This window comes from Xenia sp. Carnegie-2017, unplaced genomic scaffold (genome assembly GCF_021976095.1).
Source record: "Xenia sp. Carnegie-2017 unplaced genomic scaffold, XeniaSp_v1 HiC_scaffold_25, whole genome shotgun sequence".
Classification (NCBI taxonomy): domain Eukaryota; kingdom Metazoa; phylum Cnidaria; class Anthozoa; order Malacalcyonacea; family Xeniidae; genus Xenia; species Xenia sp. Carnegie-2017.
In genome coordinates, this window is record NW_025813488.1 from 4,402,767 (window position 1) to 4,423,072 (window position 20,306).

At 33.5% G+C, this 20,306-nt stretch overlaps 5 protein-coding genes across 8 annotated transcripts in view; 4 read left to right on the top strand and 1 right to left on the bottom strand.

The window, feature by feature from the left end:
* Positions 1-20,306, top strand: part of LOC124453233 (transcription elongation factor SPT5-like) — a 33,517-nt gene that overhangs the window by 847 nt on the left and 12,364 nt on the right. Inside the window, exon 2 of one of the 3 annotated variants that reach the window (XM_047004005.1) lies at positions 8,256-8,265. The gene's annotated coding sequence lies outside the window, so the exon portion shown is untranslated. Of the gene's footprint in view, positions 1-8,255; positions 8,266-19,172; positions 19,278-20,159; positions 20,300-20,306 lie in introns of those variants that run through there. The other 2 variants (XM_047004006.1, XM_047004007.1) reach the window with 2 other exon arrangements.
* LOC124453237 (nuclear factor NF-kappa-B p100 subunit-like) lies at positions 208-5,436 on the top strand. The gene is made up of 12 exons (XM_047004015.1): positions 208-501; positions 1,094-1,237; positions 1,596-1,627; positions 1,730-1,828; positions 1,907-2,055; positions 2,324-2,496; positions 3,164-3,322; positions 3,542-3,646; positions 4,001-4,036; positions 4,101-4,174; positions 4,305-4,443; positions 4,630-5,436. Exons 2-12 carry the CDS (start codon positions 1,111-1,113, stop codon positions 4,956-4,958), a joined length of 1,422 nt encoding a protein of 473 aa, XP_046859971.1. The 5' UTR covers positions 208-501; positions 1,094-1,110; the 3' UTR covers positions 4,959-5,436.
* On the top strand, positions 5,929-11,078 carry LOC124453236 (6-phosphofructo-2-kinase/fructose-2,6-bisphosphatase-like). The gene is made up of 20 exons (XM_047004014.1): positions 5,929-6,021; positions 6,116-6,239; positions 6,442-6,585; positions 6,657-6,753; positions 7,003-7,069; positions 7,520-7,594; positions 7,692-7,748; positions 8,140-8,261; positions 8,417-8,478; positions 8,548-8,621; positions 8,720-8,791; positions 8,906-8,959; positions 9,074-9,166; positions 9,235-9,339; positions 9,525-9,566; positions 9,651-9,692; positions 9,895-9,940; positions 10,169-10,231; positions 10,312-10,379; positions 10,705-11,078. Exons 1-20 carry the CDS (start codon positions 6,013-6,015, stop codon positions 10,723-10,725), a joined length of 1,437 nt encoding a protein of 478 aa, XP_046859970.1. The 5' UTR covers positions 5,929-6,012; the 3' UTR covers positions 10,726-11,078.
* On the top strand, positions 11,435-17,260 carry LOC124453235 (sphingosine-1-phosphate lyase 1-like). 2 transcript variants are annotated; one of them, XM_047004013.1, is made up of 20 exons: positions 11,435-11,651; positions 12,235-12,309; positions 12,505-12,598; positions 12,847-12,914; positions 13,037-13,114; positions 13,411-13,474; positions 13,607-13,686; positions 13,829-13,883; positions 14,006-14,079; positions 14,333-14,424; positions 14,542-14,578; positions 14,773-14,880; positions 14,966-15,028; positions 15,128-15,207; positions 15,271-15,337; positions 15,557-15,740; positions 16,142-16,196; positions 16,302-16,448; positions 16,700-16,820; positions 16,916-17,260. In XM_047004013.1, the coding sequence occupies exons 1-20, from the start codon at positions 11,559-11,561 to the stop codon at positions 17,048-17,050; spliced, it is 1,770 nt and encodes a 589-aa protein (XP_046859969.1). In that variant the 5' UTR covers positions 11,435-11,558; the 3' UTR covers positions 17,051-17,260. The 2 variants fall into 2 exon arrangements, with proteins under 2 accessions (XP_046859969.1, XP_046859968.1); XM_047004012.1 differs by having other exon boundaries at positions 15,128-15,337.
* Positions 17,125-20,208, bottom strand: LOC124453240 (tRNA (guanine-N(7)-)-methyltransferase non-catalytic subunit WDR4-like). Its single transcript, XM_047004017.1, has 11 exons — positions 20,122-20,208; positions 19,615-19,824; positions 19,410-19,496; positions 19,173-19,248; positions 18,914-19,026; positions 18,729-18,792; positions 18,562-18,642; positions 18,425-18,492; positions 18,029-18,224; positions 17,807-17,867; positions 17,125-17,737 (listed from the first exon to the last, which is right to left on the bottom strand). Exons 1-11 carry the CDS (start codon positions 20,196-20,198, stop codon positions 17,709-17,711), a joined length of 1,062 nt encoding a protein of 353 aa, XP_046859973.1. The 5' UTR covers positions 20,199-20,208; the 3' UTR covers positions 17,125-17,708.

Below are 20,306 nucleotides of genomic sequence, written 5' to 3' on the forward strand. Positions count from 1 at the left end.
TTGAAATGCCAACGAAGCTATAAAAATAATTCCTGTCTTTTAAATTTTAATATTGTGCATTCTTCTCAAGTTTTGGGCGTTCTTCTGGACCTTCTCTATCTATCTTAGACTATCTGCATCATGTACATCTGCTCACTACAGTTTCGAAAGTAAATTATGGTTCAGTGTAGCACAACGGCATGTGAGTGACGTCATTGTACTTCACATAATGATTCACGGGAAGTGTAGAAGTTGCTTTTTATTGAGAAAATAATATTGGGAATCCCAAATGTTACCGGGGCTTTCCCATATATTTCAGATGTGACGAATGTACAAATTGAGTATGTTGCAGAAACCATGTCCTTCAATACTGCTTTTTCTTGCGTTCTGAAAGAGTCTACCGGTGCTTTTTGGTTTATTTGTCTACTGTAAACTAACCGTGAAGTGTTGTTTTGTATACGGAATTCCAGGGGAAAGCTTCTATTAAACAATCATCTAATAATTTCACTATTTTTGCTAGAGGTACGTAGAAATGGTTTTATGATCTATTTAAAGTCTTAATCTTCATGAAGGTGGAAAATAATTCAATGGTACTATGGAGATCGTTTTGATTTCCCTATTTCGACCTATGGATAACTAAAGTGCTGAGTTATTTTTCTTTTCAAAATTTCAAATAGCTATGATTTGAAATGTGACAAATTCATTAACACGAATAGACTAATCAAAACATTTTGTTCAAGTGTGGAAGTTTTGAATATCAAATGAATTCCAATAAAGTATATATTTAAACACGAGTCATCATTTCAAAGTTATTTACGCTAGAATATAGGCGTGTGGCTGTATTCCGATGCTTCACAACCCCCCCTGGCAAAGTGACAATGCTTTGCAGTGCCTAACCATCTCATTGCCATGTTTGTTTTCAAAATTTGGAAGCAGTTTGTCAATATATTTGTTGTTTGCTGATGTTTAGAAATGTTATTGTTAGTTAACACAAATACAATTTGCAACCTCCATGTTTCTTGTTGAAATGTACACAAATATTTAATATACATAAATGTTTAAAAAGTGTATATGTATAAAGTTGCCTCATACTAATTTGAACATTTTTGCATAGGTGTTCATATCATAACTATGGCAGAAGGGGACTCAATGAGTATGAATTATCTTGAAAATGTTAACACTACAGATCTTGTGGAAATGCTAGGAGACGCAGCTTCTTTATCAGAGATGTTGTCAGCACCTTTTGGCTCCAAAAGTGGTAGGTGGCAAGAGGGGATGATGATGGATTGGTCCAAAGAAACATACCCAGTTTTTAACATCATTCACAATGTTATTTTTTCTACTAATGAAAGAAAATTGGAGTAATGTTGCTTATATGCCTATGGAAAACCTGTTGAAAAATGCAAAATTTGCATTATTGAAGGTTTTTTCATTGAAATCCTGTGCAATCTTGCATATGCAACATTCAAGACAAGAATTTTGATGGCTAGATCAAAACAAAATAATTTATAATGTAATGATAATTCATAATTCATTTCTTCTGGAATACAGAGGAATAAATAATATATTGATTATTCTTCTCTGAAACTTTGTTAAATTTCAATATTTTTATGTAGCTGAACTTGAAATTCTGGAGCAGCCCAAACAGGTTTGTTCATCCCCCATCAATTTATAGATTATGTAAACATTTAGAATTCTCAAAATCCACTTTTCCAAGATTGATTTATAATGTTCTTGTGTTTGTTTTTAGAGAGGATTTCGTTTTCGATATTCATGTGAAGGTCCTTCTCATGGTGGCCTGCCTGGTGAAAATTCCGTCAAGGGAAAGAAGACATCCCCTACTGTACAGGTATGGTTGAAAATATTGGAATGATTACAAATGAAAAGTCTATGACCTAAAATGTCTACATCTTTATTTGAATTGTAGATTGTGAATTATCATGGAAAAGCTCGAGTGGAAGTTTCATTGGTGACAACATCTGATCCACCAACTCCTCATGCTCATAGCTTAGTAGGGAAGAATGTAGATGGAGCATGTGTAGTTGAAGTTAGTGAAGACACTGGAATGACTGCAGTGTGAGTATTTTTACTGTTGTATTTTCTATGTTTCATTATCGCTGCTAGGAAATTGTATTGTTGTATTGCATGCTGCTTTGTTGCTATATGTGAATTGCCTACATATTTAGTAAAAGCTTTTTTTGACAAGAATTTAGTAATTATCTGAAATGCAAGTAGGTGGAGATGAGGTTGTAAAACAAAATTTGTTGTAATGGTTTGTCAGTATGAATATTTAACATCCAACCAGAGACTTATCTTTCAATAACAAACTGCTGCTTTTACTCAGTTTTCAGAATTTGGGAATTCAGCATGTGACCAAGAAAAATGTCAAAAATGTGTTGAAAGAGAGACATCTTAAACGACTAAGTCTTGAGAAGACATCTATAAGTCAATCATCCAATTTGTTGTTGAATGTACATACAAATGTTGACAGTGAAAGAATTGCTGAAGTGATCACAAGTAAGATGCAAATTTTAACAAATTTCTTTTTTTATCACGTAGTCACATTATTTAAGGCATTTTGATATCAAATAATAAGTTGTTACAAAATCCATCAGTCTTGTTTCTCTTTCAAAACGTGATTTACACAGTCACATAGTTTCGGGAGTGAAAACATGATTTTTTGTATACATTTCATAAGTCTAACATTTTCATCAAGAATTAAATTTTCTTCAAGCTCAAGTCCTTACGTAGGTACTCCTGTGTAGTGTCTTCAATAAAGGATTTGATCGTGAAATCTGAGTTCTTTGCTCCTCAAAGTAATGTCTTCATCACTAGTGATCTGTTGTTATAACATAAGATCTTATACATTCCACTCTAATGTCTTCATCTGTCATCACGAGTGATCTGATGATAATTTAAAGTTGAGTTCTTATAATTTCCAGTCTGTTGTCTTCAGGAGTAATCTGATGTTACAAATTGTGATGTAATATACCCCAGTCTAGACGTTTCCTCATCAAGAGTCATTTGATCTTAAAACTTGAGCTCCTATATTCTCCAGTCTATTGTCTTCAGTACGAGTGCTCCAATTTTGAGACTTTAGCTCTTATAAAAATCTGTTGTTGGATGAAGTTAGTGTTCAATTGGCACCTTTGACCATTGCCCTTTTCAACCTCATTAATTTTAGATGAAGAAATTGCGAAGATCGATCGAATTGTAGAACAAGAAGCCAAAAACATGAATCTTAGTTCAGTACGGCTTTGTTTTCAAGCTTATTTACCGAATGAGAACGGATATTTTGAAACATGTCTCAATCCAGTTTACTCGAATCCAATATATGATTCAAGTTAGTAGTTTATCTTATTACTATAGTTTACTTGTCAATAGCCATAACCAATCCAAATGGATTAATTGACTCATAAGTATTGATACCTATCTTTCCTAAGTGTCTATTATGAACGTTGCCATGTACAACATCTGACGCTAACTAGCTCTTCCAAGCAGTCGCTTTATTTGACATAGAGAAAGACTGTCCAAGCTTTTATCGTCTTGTTTTATTTTGTAGAGGCGGCCGCTGCAGCCGAACTGAAAATTTGTCGAGTTGATAAGCAATCAGGTTTCGTTCAAGGCGGTGAAGAAGTTTTCTTACTATGTGATAAAGTACAGAAAGGTATAATGTAAAAAAATTTATTTCCATTTTTTTATTTGTGTTGATGGTGAGAAGGCCAAAACAGTGCTCATAGTACCTAAAATATAAACGTAAGTGTAGGTAGTGATGAATGAACAACAGAGAACAAGAACAGTCTTTACACTACTTAAAATATAAACTAAGATAACGTGTGTCTGTGTAGGTAGTGATGAATGAACAACAGAGAACAAGAACAGTCTTTACACTACTTAAAATATAAACTAAGATAACGTGTGTCTGTGTAGGTAGTGATGAATGAACAATGATGAAAAAGAAAAAAGATTCTTAAATTGTGAATTAGCTAATGCAATTTCTCCGTTTTTTTCCATTTATTAGAAGACATTGAAGTACGATTTTATGAAGAACATACTGGTGAGATTCACATCTTTTCAAAGGCTACTTCGCCTGAGTCACTTAAATGATCATTTCGTTTCAGATGATGATATTGCAAACATAAAAGAACCCTGGGAAGCATTAGCAAAGTTCTCGCATACTGATGTTCATCGACAGGTAAAATATTTTGTCGTCGGCTGCTTTTTGACTTGCTTTTTTCTAACTCCAGATAAAGGCACTTGACTAGAGAAATTATGGTTAGCACTACATTAAGATTGTTTTTAATTTCTTGTATTTGTCTTTGTAGTTCGCAATTGTTTTTAAAACACCGGAATACTGGAATACGGCTATAGAAAAACCCGTGACAGTTTTAATGGAATTACGACGAAAAAGTGACAACGAACGAAGCGCACCTTTTGAATTTGTTTACAAGCCACGAGAATTTGGTAAGTTTCACTTGTAGTTCAAATGCTGGTGGAAATCAAACAAGAAAGGATATCTTAATGTGGAAGAAAGGTTTTCTCTGTAGTAAAGCATACTAAATGTTTTGTGTTGTTCATGCTTTCATTTAAAAGGAAAATTTATCATGAATTAAAAAAACGACTTCAACTACCTCATTTTCTCTTACTAAGATACTGATCAGATTGGTGCAAAACGACGAAAAACCATTCCATATTTCGACCAATCAGCGCCAACTACTACACAGGCCAACGATGCTGCTTCTGGGCCTTCAGCAGCTGTGACGTCATCGGCGGCAAATCCCTCTTTCATTAATCCAAATTTTTTCAATCCTTATCCTGCGTTTGCTGGTCTTCCATTTCCTGGGTTATTTGGCAATACTTTTCCAAGTCTATCTTCATTTCCTCCATTGTTTGGTATTCCCGGGGCAGATGGAACGCAGCAACAACAATATCAAGTTCCAGAAGGACAAGAGTCATCGAGCAGCAGTAATGTTTCGTAATGCAAGCTTTTGTTTAGATAGTTTTTCATAATATATACAGAGCTGGAAAAAATGCATTTATGAAAAGGAAAAACTAATCAGAACTAAGCGAAGTTATCGATTGGAAAATCTTGTCTTCTGTACTTGTAAAAACATGTCTTTGAAAGCATACCAACCTAGTTTGCAGAAAATTGGAGTAATGTCTCTATTTCCATACCTCTTGGTCCGTGTTATGAACCTGGTTTCTCTGTACATAAATAATGACGCAGGAAACCTGTTAAAATTACTCCAATGGTTTGGAAATTCTGTGTATAAAATACGCAATAGTTTTGCATGAACGTCCGATTCGTACTTATTTTGTAAATATAAAAGTGGTTGAAAAGCACTAAAACATTGTCAAACTTTCTCCACTGTAAGCTGAACGTGTAAAAATAATGCTATAATGTGAAAAAGAAGCATTTGTTCTCGCAAATTAAAGTCAATATTTGTTACTGCCTAACTGGGATTGTGAGGAATTAAGATCAATGTTACGGTGATTGGGGGGTGGGGGGTTGGGAAAAATTAGTGTAACGAAGATTGGGGTGGAGGATAATTCTATGTAACATGGAAGGTAATCTTAGATTATCAACATTCAACAATCAAAATACATCTTTTCAATTTTTTGCTTCTTTTATTTCATTCTTCGTTTGTGAGTCCAACTTCTGTATCTCATCTTCATCTTTATGAGTATCGATCTACATTCCATTTTCATCTAGATTTATGTATGATAAAAATTATAAAATGCTTGATGTTGTTATACCAGTTTATGCCTTGTTGCATTTTTCTGGAAATATATCCTGCTAACAGATTTACAGTTAACACTTTGAAATGAGTAAACACAACCAAGGATTTGCCTAACAAAAACGTGGCTTTAATTTTCCTCCCCCCTCCCCCCCCGGAGAGAATATGGAGAAGAAGGTGTTTCCAGTGTTTCCCAAATTCTGTGATGACGTCATGTACTTGGTTGGACATCTTGGATCATATTTCACCGTTTCAGGTGAAGAATTTCAATCAGAAGTTCAAAACAACTACAAACATGGAAAATGTACGCGCAAGTTTTCGTAGAATTTTTGTCGTTCTTTAAAATTTTAAATTCTAGTTTGCCTATAATGTATAATAATAAACCTCTTTCTAAAAAGGCACATGAAAGTTCAAGCAGTTCAGAGAAGAACGAACAACACGATTCTTACTTTGATGAGCAAAGTAATTTAAGAGAACGTTATGATTCACATATCTTGCCTGCAGATTATAAGTACAAAGTTGGTAAGTTTACCTGACCTATAATTGCTTAGTATAAGACAATGACGTTGCCTTGTCCGTACTTAACAAATTATATCAATTATAAGTGAGCTAAGCCTGAAAATTCAACATGTAATATTATTTCCCAATAAAACTCTTGTTGGCAACCATTCAATTATGGCGAAATTTTACCATGCTTTATATTGTTGTTTGTTGTTAACTACAGGGAATCCATATCCTGATGATTATAATCCAAGATTTTTCAATGTCCCAACTGTCATAGTTTTGGTTGGACTTCCTGCAAGAGGCAAGACATATGTGGCAAAGAAATTGGGAAGGTATCTCAACTGGATAGGCATTAAAACCAAAGGTACTTTGCCAACAATTTTTTGTGATAATATAATTCGACATTATATGATTCTTATGCCACTTCATTGATAGTTTTCAATGTTGGAGAATATCGTAGAAATGCTGTTGGAGCTGATAGAAAGCATGATTTCTTTCGGGCAGATAATGCAGAAGCTATCAAAATACGAAAGTATGCTCTAATATTGTATATAATATTTTATGGGCATTGCATGCTGGGAAGTATAGGAGTGGTTTCTCCTATTTTGGTGGGAATTAGTACTGCTAAAAAAATTGGCTTAGGACATTCAACATCTGATCACTCATGCTGAAGACACTAGACTGGAGTTTGCAATGACTCAAGTTTGAACATCAAGACTAGTGCTGATGAAGACACTACATTGGAGTATATAAGAACTCAATTGTTGCTCATTTATACTAGAAAATGTGCTCTGAATGCTTTGAAAGATGTTGTTCAATGGTTTTTACATCATGAAGGATTTGTTGCTGTAAGTTTTTTTAAGTTGTTGAATAATGCACAGACTTTTGACCTGTCTACCTTACTCCTCCTGACTTGTCTGCCTTACTCCTGACCTGTCTACCTTATTCCTGATTATCTACCTTACTCCTGATTTGTCTACCTTACTCCTGACCTGTCTACCTTACTCCTGACCTGTCTACCTTATTCCTGATTTGTCTACCTTACTCCTGATTTGTCTACCTTACTCCTGACCTGTCTACCTTACTCCTGATTTGTCTACCTTACTCCTGACCTGTCTACCTTACTCCTGACCTGTCTACCTTATTCCTGATTTGTCTACCTTACTCCTGATTTGTCTACCTTACTCCTGACCTGTTACCTTACTCCTGACTTGGCTGCCCTACTTTAGACATGTTTTCCTAATCTCTGACTTAGCTTTTATGTCTTCATGAATGCCATCATTTTTTGTAACATTTAGATATTTGATGCAACAAACACAACAAGAGATAGACGAAAAATGGTTCTAGACTTCTGTTCTGAACGCAGTTATAAGGTGACTTACAAATTAATGCAAAGAGCTGCTGACATTTTCAACTTGTGTTGAAATATCATATTGTTTGTGAATAAAGCTGTAATATTTTGATTTCTAGACATTTTTCATTGAGTCTGTGTGTGATGATGCTGAAATGGTCTCTGAGAACATTCGGGTAAGTTGGTAGTTAACAGAGAAATTGTTTAGGCTGAATTTTGCATAAAATAGTTCTTATCCATCCCTTTGTTTTTTTTTCTCATGGCAGCTTAAAACTTTGTCAGTATAGATAACTAAGAATGAAAAACAGAAAATGAGAACAGAACAGACAGAGAGAAAGAACAATGTTTACATTATCTAAAATATAAACTAAGATAACGTGTGTCAGTGTAGGAAGTGATGAATGAACAACAGAGAACAAGAACAGTCTTTACATTACGTAAAATATAAACTAAGATAACGTTTTTTTAGTGTAGGTAGTGATGAACTAAATATGAAAGAAGAGAAAGCTGTCTTTACACTTTTTAAATCAATGTATATGTAGTGGGGTTTTTATATATTTTGTTGAGGAAGTGAAGGTTTTCAGTCCTGACTATAAAATGATGCAAAGTGATGAAGCTGTAGAGGATTTTAAGAAGAGAATTGAACATTACAAAGCAACTTATGAACCCTTATCATTGGAAAGCGATGAGTAAGTGAAGACAAGCCTGCGTTTGATTAAAGTTTCCAGGCAATATTTGGGTTTGATACTTTACCCAAGCTGCCTTACTTTACCTTACCTTACCTTACCTTGCCTTGCCTTGCCTTGCCTTGCCTTGCCTTATCTTTACTTTTTTTTTAACACAGAGAACTCTCGTTTATCAAGAACATCAACTGTGGACAGCAATTTATTGTCAATAGAAGTCACGGTACAATAGTATGAGGCTTGATTTTAGGCGAAGCCTTGTCAATTTTAATCATGAATATTTGGTTTCTAGGTTATGTCCAAAGCCGCGTCGTCTATTATCTTATGAACACACATGTACAGCGAAGATCTATATATCTAACAAGAGTGAGTACTAAATTATATTTTTCACGAAAAACATGAATTTTTATCATCAATGCACTTGTTAATATCAGATAAGAACTACTTGACAATTCCTGTTTTAGCATGGCGAAAGTTTGTATAACCTTGAAAAACGAATTGGAGGTGATCCAGACTTGAGCACTGGAGGAAAAGAGGTATATATTAAGGATGTATAATTATCAACACTAAGTTTGTATAATTTTTTTTCTTTTAGATCATCGTGAGCTTCGTGTTTTACTGCTTCAACAATGTGCAAATTTCTCTTTCAGTTTGCGAAACTGTTGGCAGACTATATGAATGGTCAAAATATTCCTGATCTTAAGGTTTGTGGTGTTTTTAAAAACATTAGCTACCTTATGTCACGGGAAATCACTAATATGTCTTGACTTATCTGTAGTGTGAGCTAAAATAACATAATTGTTTTCTTAATTTTGTAGGTATGGACAAGTCAGTTGAAGCGAGCTTATCACACTGCAGAAGGAATCAACGCTCCTAGCGAACATTGGAAAGCTTTGAACGAACTAGAGGCAGTAAGTTGTTTAAATTATAATTTGAGCAATATTTTTAGAAAACGTAACTTTTTAATGTTCGTATAAAGGGGATATTTGATGGTTTGACTTACGATGATGTAAAAGAAAAATACCCGGATGAACACGAACAACGTTATCAAGATAAATTTAAATACAGGTCACCCAGAGGAGAAGTAAGTGAAATGAATGATTTTTGCTGATGATGATCTATAATGTTGAAACTTGATATCCTTATATACTCCAATAAATCCTTATATACTCCAATCTTCTAAAGTGTGATATTATTTATCAATTTAAGTCAAATTTTGTGATTTTTTTGTATGTAATTTTTTTGAATGCAATTTTTTGCTATATTTAGTCGTATAATGATCTGAAAGTCAGATTGGAACCTGTTATTATGGTTAGCTTTAAAAACGGTTTTTGTTCTGAAATTTAAGAACAAATCTCTCTTTGAGCGGAGATTTACATTTTGCTTTTTTTTTAGGAACTAGAGAGACAAAAAAACATTTTGGTCATTTGTCATCAGGTATATATACGTGTAATATGTAATTGTATTTTTTGAATCATTCTCATGTATGAAATTATGAATGAAATCTCCATTGAAGTATGGTCATTGAGAAGGAGAAGAATTATAATCACAGTTAACATAATGTTACATAAGAGAAATTAACAAATATTTTTCTATTGGTGCTCGTATATTTTCATCGTTGTATCAACGTTTTCTTTAGGCTGTTCTTCGTGTTTTACTTGCTTATTTCTTGGACCATCCCTCAGGTATGGCGTACTTATGTCTTGTGTGTGTGTGATTTTCACAGCTTAGTACTGAGGTTTTATGACGTTAGTAGTTTGAAGTACTTAATCAAACATATTTCAAGCATAATTAAGTTGTCTTTATCGACACTAAACTGTTTTGTGTATTTCTAGAAAGGTTTACAAAGCGCATTTTTACTCGCTTTCTTTTCTTTCTTTACTCACAAACAAATTTTTTTTGTTAATTCACAGATCAGCTACCATATATGAGAGTTCCTTTGCATATCATTTACAAGCTTACTCCGATTGCTTTTGGTTAGTTTTGATAAGTGGTGATATTGGCGTTGATTTTGATTGAAAGTACTTCTGTATTTGTATCCGTCATATCTTTTCAGGCTGTCGAGTTGAGAAAATTCGAATTGACGTCGACGCTGTTGACACTCACGTTCCCCATCCCAGTAGAGTAAGTTGTTTATCACATTGAATGTCCCAGGATTTTATTCCAACAGCAGATTAGCATTGTCAGGGGATGTTTATCACATTGAATGTCCCAGGATTTTATTCCAACAGCAGATTAGCATTGTCAGGGGGGATGTTTATCACATTGAATGTCCCAGGATTTTATTCCAACAGCAGATTAGCATTGGCAGGGGGATTGTGAGTTAGAGGGTTCGTTGGTGAAGAGTTGCATTGCAGATGTTATAGCATTGTCAGGAAAATTAACGAACCTTGTTCTAAGCAATGGGTCTAAGAATGTCAAAGGTTTCTTCTTATTTTTCAATATTTAGGCAAATCAAGAGGTTGAATAATCAACTAAACAAAGTTCATCAACATAAATTGTTCTGCTCCAATGCTTAAAAATAATTGTTAATATCTTTTATGCTACATTATTACGATGAGATAAATAACCTTAGAGGTCAAACATATTTATTTCTGTTCCATCCTTACGATGGAGAGGTCATGATAAAATATATTTATTTCTTATGTAACATTGGTATTGACATAATGTTATAAGTAGTCGATAAATGCTGATTATATAGCAAGCTTGGCGAAGAGAAATATATTATACTGGCATTGTGTGAAATGATTTCTACACTAAAATTTCATTGTTGATACATTAACAAACCCACTGAAAATAAATAAATATCATTGAATCCTTTTATTTATTTTTATTATTTTTTCAATTTTATGGATTTTATCTGTATCATTTTTATCTGTATCATTTACATCCAGCTTTGTATAATGGACTCCCCCCCTTCTTTTTCCCATCGCTGAAATGCAATTAAAAATGTGAGAAGACCTTTGCCAAACGACTAAGATTTGAGTTCTCATGCACTTCAGTAAAGTTTTTTCATCACTAATGATCTCATGTTGGAGCATGATTCTTCATCACGACAGTCAGTCACGGGTGCTGACGTAGGCATTTGGATTGATGGGGTGCTGGATTGGATCAAATGACATGGATATTTCTTGGGGAAGCTGTGATGTAATCGAATCGAACTTTGACCGAGCGACCAGGCCAAGTGAAATCACTCTCAACCTCGTACGATATAAATATGCCTTGTCACCATTGTCAAAGTTTGATAAAATCGCCTTGTTTTTAGTGGTTTATCTTGTGTGTTTGTAAGTTTTTTTTCATTAAATGGCTTTAGAAGTTTTTGAAGCGTATTGGGAACGATTCTTGGGAGTTGTTGAGCCACATTTGCCTGTGTACTTGCATTGGAATGAAATTTGTGTAAGTAAAGATAATTATACCAAAAGATATTTTTGTACCAGTAACTTGTTATAACGATCATATAAAAGGATACAGCATATTTCTTTCTCATATATTTATACTTCTATCCTTACATATGATAAATATTAGGTGATGAAGAACTCATCTTTATCATGTCTTCTTATATCACTGAACTGAAAATATATCTCTAGAGGGCAGAATTTTTACCTTGCCATTTTGGATAAATAACATTTATTGTGTTGAAAAATAAACAAAATGTTATTTTACATGGTAAATAATAGTAAAACTAAATTAAGAATTGGTGATTCCTAAGGTGAAATGGAACAGGAATGTCCCATTTGACAATTCCTAAAAAATCTCCAACTTTGTTATAATAAGTTCTGTGATCGAATAATCATGTTATCAAAAATGTCCTTCAAGATTGACAAATGACTGGGCCATTCTTGTTCAAAACTATGGAAGTTGACCAGATCAAAGAGCCATTGTTTGAGTTTTGATTTTTTTTAAAAGTGCTACGTAGGTAGCATTAAAGTCATGTATTTGACAGATTTTAAGAATTTTCCATTTATATTTTTTGTTCCAGTGGACATTTGTCTTTTATCTGGCTGAGTTACGAAGACATATACACCGCTGGTGTCGTGGACTAGAATCATGGCAGGTAATTATATATGTTTAAGTATATTTGAAAATTTTGTATTCTGATATTGATTCAATCAATGTGCAATCATTACTTGTGTGTAAATATGCCATCCATTGTTTGAAAAATTAAGTGACTTGTTTCCTTTCTTTCCAGATAGGGAAATAATTACAATACACTTGCTTTATACCTGTCTGTATGCTTTCTTCTCTTTAGATTGTTGTGAATACTGTGCTAATCTGTCTTTGTGTCTGGTTGGTCAGTGAGATTTTGCGTTGGCTATATTCATGGATATTTTGCCAAGATGAAGGTATAATTGAATATGTAGCAGGGGCTTATCCTGACCTTTTGTAACATTTTTCATATCACCACAACCACCCACCTGTCCACCTGGTACCTACTACCCACCCATGTACCAGGTAGCTACCACCGATCCACCCCCTATGTAGCTATCACCTGCCATTATTTAGTGTGAAGCTCTTAGTGTTTGTGTACATAAGACAATTAAACTGGTGTTAAAGGTTTCTCTCCTGTCTTGGGTTATTTTTTGTATTTTAGGCTTTATAACACGGATGAAAAAGGTCACCTTCAAAATGATACGGAGGTTGCCATTTGTAAAAGACAAGGTGCAAAAAGCATCTTTCATTTCTTACATTTTTCTTCATAATTATTTTATTTGTATGCCTTTGCATTTATCGTTTGCTTGAGTATGTAAGCCTTTTACTATGTTGAAGTTTTTGTTTGTTAGATAAATGCTGAATTATCAAAAACAAAGAATGAGATGAAAGCACTGATGAATAAAGGAAATGAACATTATTACACAAAGGTGAATTATTGTTTTTACTCTTTTTTATGTTTCATTAGGATCTTAGCTGACATTTTAATGATCTTTTTACTTAGGAGTACAGATTACCAAGTTTACTGTTTCTGATTTTTCACTTCAATTCTCTTCAATATGTCACTTACATTATATATATTATGCACATTAAAATGATGTGATAGTCCTACATAATCAAATTGTTTTGCTTGTCATTACCAAGTTTTAGTTATCACTTAAGCTAAAAAGCTTTCTTTACTAGATTACGTATAAAATACATAATTTTTATGTGGTTTTTTTTAAAGCTTCCAAACAAAGGAATGGGTCGGGAAGTGTTGTTGAAGGAGGTTGATAAATATGAAAATATGGGTAACGAAATACATTTGCATTTATTTATATCAAACTTTACCATGTTCTTTGTTAAAACATTTGCTGAAATTTATGGAATACATGATTCATTTCACGAAGCTACATTTCCATTTTGAATTTTAAAATTTACAGGCAAAATTAATTGGAAAGCAGGTCGTGTATCTGGAACAGTTTATCATGGTGGAAAAGAACTCACTGACGTTTTGTCTGAGGTTTGTACGTATACCCTACATAAAATTTTACCTAGTCACTTCCTAATATCCTGAACATCAGGTGTTTTTCTAATCTGCTTAAATAGAGTTAATTTTATGCTTGTGCATTTAGTTCAAACACAGATCCTGACAATCTTTTTAGGCCTATAAACACTTTACTTGGTCAAATCCACTGCACCCAGATGTATTTCCTGGAGGTACGTGAAGAGAACATTACATTTCAGAAATATCATGTGATTGGCATGTGAAAATATGGATTTATCTACACTATAGTTGAATACAAGTCAATTGTTCATGCAGTTTTTCACCAACTTTTCAGTTCGAAAGATGGAAGCAGAAGTTGTAAAAATGTGTGTAAATATGTTCAATGGTGGTCCACAGGCCTGTGGCACAGTAAGGACGAACGAAATTTTGCTTGATTAAGTTTTGTTACGCATTGAGTGAGCAATATGTACTTGAGCATAATACTGTGAGATCTTAAACATGCCTAACGTTAAGTAGCCAAATGATCACGTGTCGATCACGAGCTACCGCAAGCAAGTTTCGATATTACCTTTTAGGATACTGATAATGTAATTGACGTTTTCTTATCAGTTTTATGATATGTCTAAACTCTGATTCAAAACGGGTGCGTTTAATTACGTAGACAACAAGTGGTGGAACGGAGAGTATCCTCTTGGCGTGTAAAACTTATAGAGACTGGGCCAAGGAAGAAAAAGGCATCAAAAAGGCTGAAATGTAATGAATACAATTGTTTTCTCTATTTACATGTTCTTTTTATGACGATTGTTGGTGTTTGAAGTTTATTTTATAAGGAGGTGTTTGATTTGATTTTTTAACGTTTTTAAATTTCAGTATTGCTCCAGTGTCCGTTCATGCTGCCTTTGAAAAAGTTAGCATTGTTTTTACGTACTTTATCACTAGTATAAATAGCAAACTATACATTCTTTTCATTCTATTTCAACTTCATATTCTTGTGGTAAATTTTGCATGGGTATCTTTTGTATCAAATCCATTGTCAATTTGAGTCATGCAATAAGTATTGTGAGTGTATTGTATTTTATCAACGATAATTCTTGTTTCCAGGCTGCTGCTTACTTCAATATGAAATTGATACTAGTTCCAGTCAACGAGAAAACACGGAAATGCGATGTGAGGGCAATGAGACGAGCTATTACGAGGAATACAGCTCTAGTAAGTCGATCATTTTAAATGTATTTGCTGCGTGGTTTTGTATTGACTAGCTTTTCAGTGTTGAAATTTATCATTTATTTTTTAGTTGGTTGGTTCTTGTCCTTCATATCCTCATGGAGTCATTGATTCTATTGAAGAGATAGCCAAGGTGAATTTGATATGAATAATGTTGTTGCCCTTGAATCAACTCCCATATTTTGTTTAATTAATTCGCCCGTTATTTGAATTTTTTTAACGTTTTTTTAAGCTTGGTAAGCGATACAACATTGGTGTTCATGTCGACTGCTGTTTGGGAGGATTTCTTGTCCCTTTCATGAAGGATGCAGGGTATTTATGTCCTTTTTTATTGTCATTCCACAATTTATTATTGATGTCTTTATTTCTCTCCAGCTTTTCTTTGGCGCCTTTTGATTTCACTGTTGATGGTGTGACTAGCATATCGGTGGATACTCATAAGGTTTGTAGTAAACAATGAAGTGAAAACTTGTGAAGGGAGGGGAGGCATGGATGTAGTTTGCGACTCTGTGTGTTGTCCATTTAACTTAAAGAAATAATTTAACAAGAAAAAAATAGAAATAGAACTTTGTTGATGTCATCTTGTCGCGAGTTTGGACATTAAATTTTTACCAAGTTCTATTTCATCATTTTATTTTGAATGTATCTTTTAAATATTTAGTACGGTTTCGCTCCTAAAGGTTCTTCAGTCATTTTATATAATACCCAAGAGTTACGCCATTACCAATTTTTCGTGTCCACTGATTGGACGGGCGGTATTTACGCATGTCCCACAATTCCAGGCAGTCGCTCTGGTGGTATAATTGCCGCTTGTTGGGCAGCTATGATGTACATGGGCGAGCAAGGTTAGGTGCTAATACGTGTTTAATTCAGACGAGAATAAAATTTAACTTAACGAGATAATCCATTTAAACAACGAAGAAGAGAAATTTGGTTTTAAAATCACATTAATCTTGATAAATACCATGTATGATTTTGAACATTCATTATCACCTTGGTGAAGAAAAATGAATACTGTATATAAAGAGTCATATGTTAAGGTCAAATCATTCATCAATAGACATCAATTTTAAAACATTAGAACTCGAATTTAAACATGGTATCACTCCTGATAAGAACAATAAACTGGAGAATACAAATGATAAAGTTTCGACATCATACCCTTGATAAAGATGCCAAATTGGAGCGTAAAGGACTCCAAGTTTTGACATTGGATCATTTTTGATAAAAGATAAATTCAATTTAGGTTATATTGATTGCACCAAAAAGATCATCAAGACACGCGAGTATATCGAGAAAGGGTATGTTATGTGAAGAACGTGAGGACATAAATTTACGTTTCTAGTATTCATATCATTTAGCAATGGCAATAACAACAGCGATATTAAGCAACATTTTTATTTTAGATTACGTCAGATTAAAGGGATCTTTGTCTATGGTGAACCTGAAGTCTGTGTTGTAGGATTTGGTTCTGATAACTTTGATATTTTTGCGTTGGGAAATGAACTGACAGAAAATGGATGGAACATGAACTCTTTACAATATCCGTCTGGGTAAATGTTTTGGCATGTTAAAAAATCATCTTTTGTCATTTGTGCAACACTCCAATAATTCATATTTTTTTCGTTTCTATAAAACTCGGCCCCATTATCCAACTGTAATTACGTTTCAGTTTCATGCATGTAAATACGTTGCTAATAAGAAAAGTTTTGGAAATGTTAAGGCTAAAACATGTATAAACACTTGGTTAAAACTAAGAGAACATTTGACGTGCGATTCAAACGTTTTGTCTTCATGACGATAGGATACATATCTGCGTAACGATGCCAATCACTCAGTCTGGTGTAGCTGATAAGTTCATTAAAGATGTTAAAGAAGCGACAGCAAAAATAATGAAAAACCCGAAGAAGAAAACGACTGGAGGCGTAAGGAAATATTATTTTTATTTTTTATTAGTTCTCAGTGGTACAATTATTTTTTATGTATAAGTCATCAAGCACAAATCGATTATATTTTTCAGGGTGCCATCTATGGAATGGCACAACAGATTCCTGATCGTTCTATGGTGTCTGAACTTGCTTGCAGCTTTATTGATAGTTTGTATACGACAGATGCAATAAAAATAATCGAACAAAATGGGCATACTAAACACTAAATAAAAACAAGCCTGCTTCGGTGAAATAGATCGTTTTGTCGCTCCTACCCGAAATTAATAAATTCATGACGATGGAAGGATGACATATTTTATAATTTTATACTTCAAATCAACTCTGGCTTGTATGCAGTTTACTTTATATATAAGTCTTAAATTGTAATTTAGGCCTTCTTTCATTGATATCAAATTAAATATATATAATGGGCATTATTTTAAATGTTTCACTTTTATCGATTGTAGAATGTATATTTTTATCTGTACCCACCATGCATTTTTTTCCTGTCGTTTTCAATGCATAAGTTAACTGAAATACATAAAATAAATGTTTGTGTAACCTACGTTTGACAGAGAAAAACATCTTTATACATCGACAGACTTTTTATCGAAAATTCCTTTTGAGTTTGTGTTGTCAAAAAGCACCAATTAAATGTAAATTCTGGCGATATTTTCTCTTGCAAGGCTTGCACAGTATGACATACACAACATAAAATGTTCAACAACAACGAGCAGATTGTTTTAATCTAAAACCCCTCGACTCTTATTTTCTTGTTCGTGTCTGTTTCTATTCTTTTGCTTTTCTTTCGTTTGTCATCGAGGCGATCTTTCTTACGGCTGAAATAATCAATTTTACCAGAATTTGATAAACTTTTCTTCAAATTCATTGGACTAAGACGATTTTTATGCCATCTATAAAAAAAATTTGTAAGGCAATCCAAAGAATGTGAACTCTTTCATAGACTAACAATGAATACTAACCATTTATAAATTTTATATCTTCAGAAGTGAGGAACGAACACCAACTACATTGTTTCTTAAACTAAGATTTAAGAAAAAAATTGTAGGTTCTGTCTTTTATACAACTAAACTGAAGTTGATTGAAAATTTGTGAATTGTGGGCGATAATCATTTGTTTGCCTGCCTGACCATTGCATGTGTCAATGAAAGTTGTGTTTAATACACATATGTACTAATGTCAACCTTGTATGTTCCATTTTCTTCACAGATTTCAAAAATGACAACTGGCTGGTTTTTGGATGACTGGATCACCCACAAATGATTGTCTTTATCAACATCCATGCCGCAGATTTCTCCATCTAGTACCAAATCTTTGGAACTGAGGAGGTGTTCTATTGTCGAGGAATCATCAACTTTGAAGGCATGTAGTACTGATGATCTAGAATATATTTCAATGTGATCATTTTCATTTTCTGTTGTTCATTCATCATTACCTACACTGACACACGTTATCTTAGTTTATATTTTAGGTAGTGTAAAGATTGTTCTTGTTCTCTGTTGTTCATTCATCACTATGTACTTTCAATAAAACATTTTTTCTGAAGTGTGTTGTATGTAAAATCCTATATGTGCAATTACCCTTCGACTCCTACGAATACGATACGGTTTCTTTGGCTGCAAGCTAATGATGAAATAACGCTCTTTTCCTGAAGCAAAATCATCAAAACATTTATGCAACATTCACAAGGAGAGGGACTCGTGGGTGCTTTTATTACCTTGTTTGTTGTAGATGTTTCAAAGTCGTTTATATATAAGGTTTTGCCAACTTTGTAATCCCAAAATCTTATAGTTCCGTCCTTTCAATGAGATAGACATTACATGTTCACGAATATCATACAAAGATCTCAATGAAACAAACATAAATGTTGGAAATTAATCTCACCCCGGACACAGATACCAAAATTTCATTTGACAAGTTGCTCAACAGGATAATCTTCCAAACAAATCTTCAGAAGAAAACAATCACTGTCACTCATCTCCTCTTTTTTGGAAACTATTTTTGGTAACTTCGTTACGTTATTTATAGATTCAAGCGTTGAATTCAAAATGGAAGTATCATTTACATACTCTGTGTGGCCAAGACAAAACGTCTTGATGTTATACGAATTTGGAAATTTACTGACACGAATCTTTTCATCTCTGTCAGCTGTGATTATATAACAATCATCTCTTGTTATCACCTATATATATATATACTTATAAAGTGATCACTTATTAAGACTTTGTTGATGCAACAACTCTCGTAGTTTTTCTTATTATGATGGCATACTAATGATACAAAGGCAAATGATTTGTCTTTTACAGATGGTGGGTTACAAAAATTTACCATATCAAGTATGATAGAAACATGACCAAGAAGAAGAGCCTCGTTTGATAATCCATTTTCCTCACTCAAATGGTAACTGGAAAGTAGGAAAAGAAAGGGAACAAGGTATTTTCTTCTCTTGTCAAACGTCATAAAATCCAGAAGTCCACTAACAAACAGTAAATATTAACCAATTACCTATGACGAGTGGCTTTCATTCAACAATCACAAGTCTAGTTCCAATCATTATTTACCAACCTATAAACGTCTCCAGATTTATCACTAATGACAACAGAGTCTTCTTTGTTGGTGAATAAAACAGCTGTTGGTCTTTTAGGTAACTTTCTAAACAGACAACAAGTCTATATTATCTGAAAATATTCATGTTAAAGTATCTTTAAAATACCTAGGTAAATATAGCTAGGCCAAAAAATAAATTATTAATCCATGCATTTTTATAAACCTTTTTCCAACTGATTGCCAATCATCTGTTTTCAAAACAACTAAATCTTTGCTGTCACTAAATGCAGCAAGGAATTTTCCAGAGTTTGAAAACTGACAGCCATAGGTAAAGGTTGTCTTCTGTTCCTTTTCAAAATCATTTTCCACCTTTGAAATTTCACCATTTGATTCTTGGGAGGCAAATGAAAATTTGTGGACAAGAGACAATTTTCTAGTTCAAGAGTAAAGGTTATTAAAATTAGCTGTTCAAAGAAAATTTTTCCCTTCAATAGTAAGTTTGACCATTTGGTAACATTGACCTATCATTAAACAAATTCAAATGCATTTCGAATGCTGTGGCACACGATAATATTTGTGTCCATAAAAATGTTTGTACTAAACATTTTGTTCATCTTCACTTCACTCCTCAGCTGATAATATGAAGCAATTTTAAATTTGGTCTTGTACATAATTAAACCAAAATAGACATTTATATATAATAAGTTATAGGCAATTCAATTTAATTAACCTTAAATCATAAACACGAAGCGAAGTTTCATTTATGAAGGCAAGGTGCCCATTATCACTGCACTTTATCACCACCATATTGGTTTGCTTCGTGGTAAGGAATTTTGTAAGTAATACGATTTTGTTATAGAAATCCACGTATGCAGGAATATCGTACAAAAAAATAAGGCAATATATAGGTAAGGA

Excerpts from the sequence above, each read along its gene's own strand:
- LOC124453237 (XM_047004015.1), top strand. The coding sequence starts at position 1,111 with ATGGCAGAAGGGGACTCAATGAGTATGAATTATCTTGAAAATGTTAAC. Across the intron at positions 3,647-4,000 it reads ATGTGATAAAGTACAGAAAG|AAGACATTGAAGTACGATTT; the intron begins GTATAATGTAAA and ends TCCATTTATTAG. Across the intron at positions 4,037-4,100 it reads ATTTTATGAAGAACATACTG|ATGATGATATTGCAAACATA; the intron begins GTGAGATTCACA and ends ATTTCGTTTCAG.
- LOC124453236 (XM_047004014.1), top strand. Across the intron at positions 8,792-8,905 it reads TGAGCACTGGAGGAAAAGAG|TTTGCGAAACTGTTGGCAGA; the intron begins GTATATATTAAG and ends TTTCTCTTTCAG. Across the intron at positions 9,167-9,234 it reads CTTTGAACGAACTAGAGGCA|GGGATATTTGATGGTTTGAC; the intron begins GTAAGTTGTTTA and ends GTTCGTATAAAG.
- LOC124453235 (XM_047004012.1), top strand. The coding sequence starts at position 11,559 with ATGGCTTTAGAAGTTTTTGAAGCGTATTGGGAACGATTCTTGGGAGTT. Across the intron at positions 14,881-14,965 it reads TTACGAGGAATACAGCTCTA|TTGGTTGGTTCTTGTCCTTC; the intron begins GTAAGTCGATCA and ends TTTATTTTTTAG. Across the intron at positions 16,449-16,699 it reads TCTTTACAATATCCGTCTGG|GATACATATCTGCGTAACGA; the intron begins GTAAATGTTTTG and ends TCATGACGATAG.
- LOC124453240 (XM_047004017.1), bottom strand. The coding sequence starts at position 20,198 with ATGGTGGTGATAAAGTGCAGTGATAATGGGCACCTTGCCTTCATAAAT. Across the intron at positions 19,497-19,614 it reads TGGCAATCAGTTGGAAAAAG|AAAGTTACCTAAAAGACCAA; the intron begins GTTTATAAAAAT and ends TTGTCTGTTTAG. Across the intron at positions 17,738-17,806 it reads AGATATAAAATTTATAAATG|ATGGCATAAAAATCGTCTTA; the intron begins GTTAGTATTCAT and ends TTTTTTTTATAG.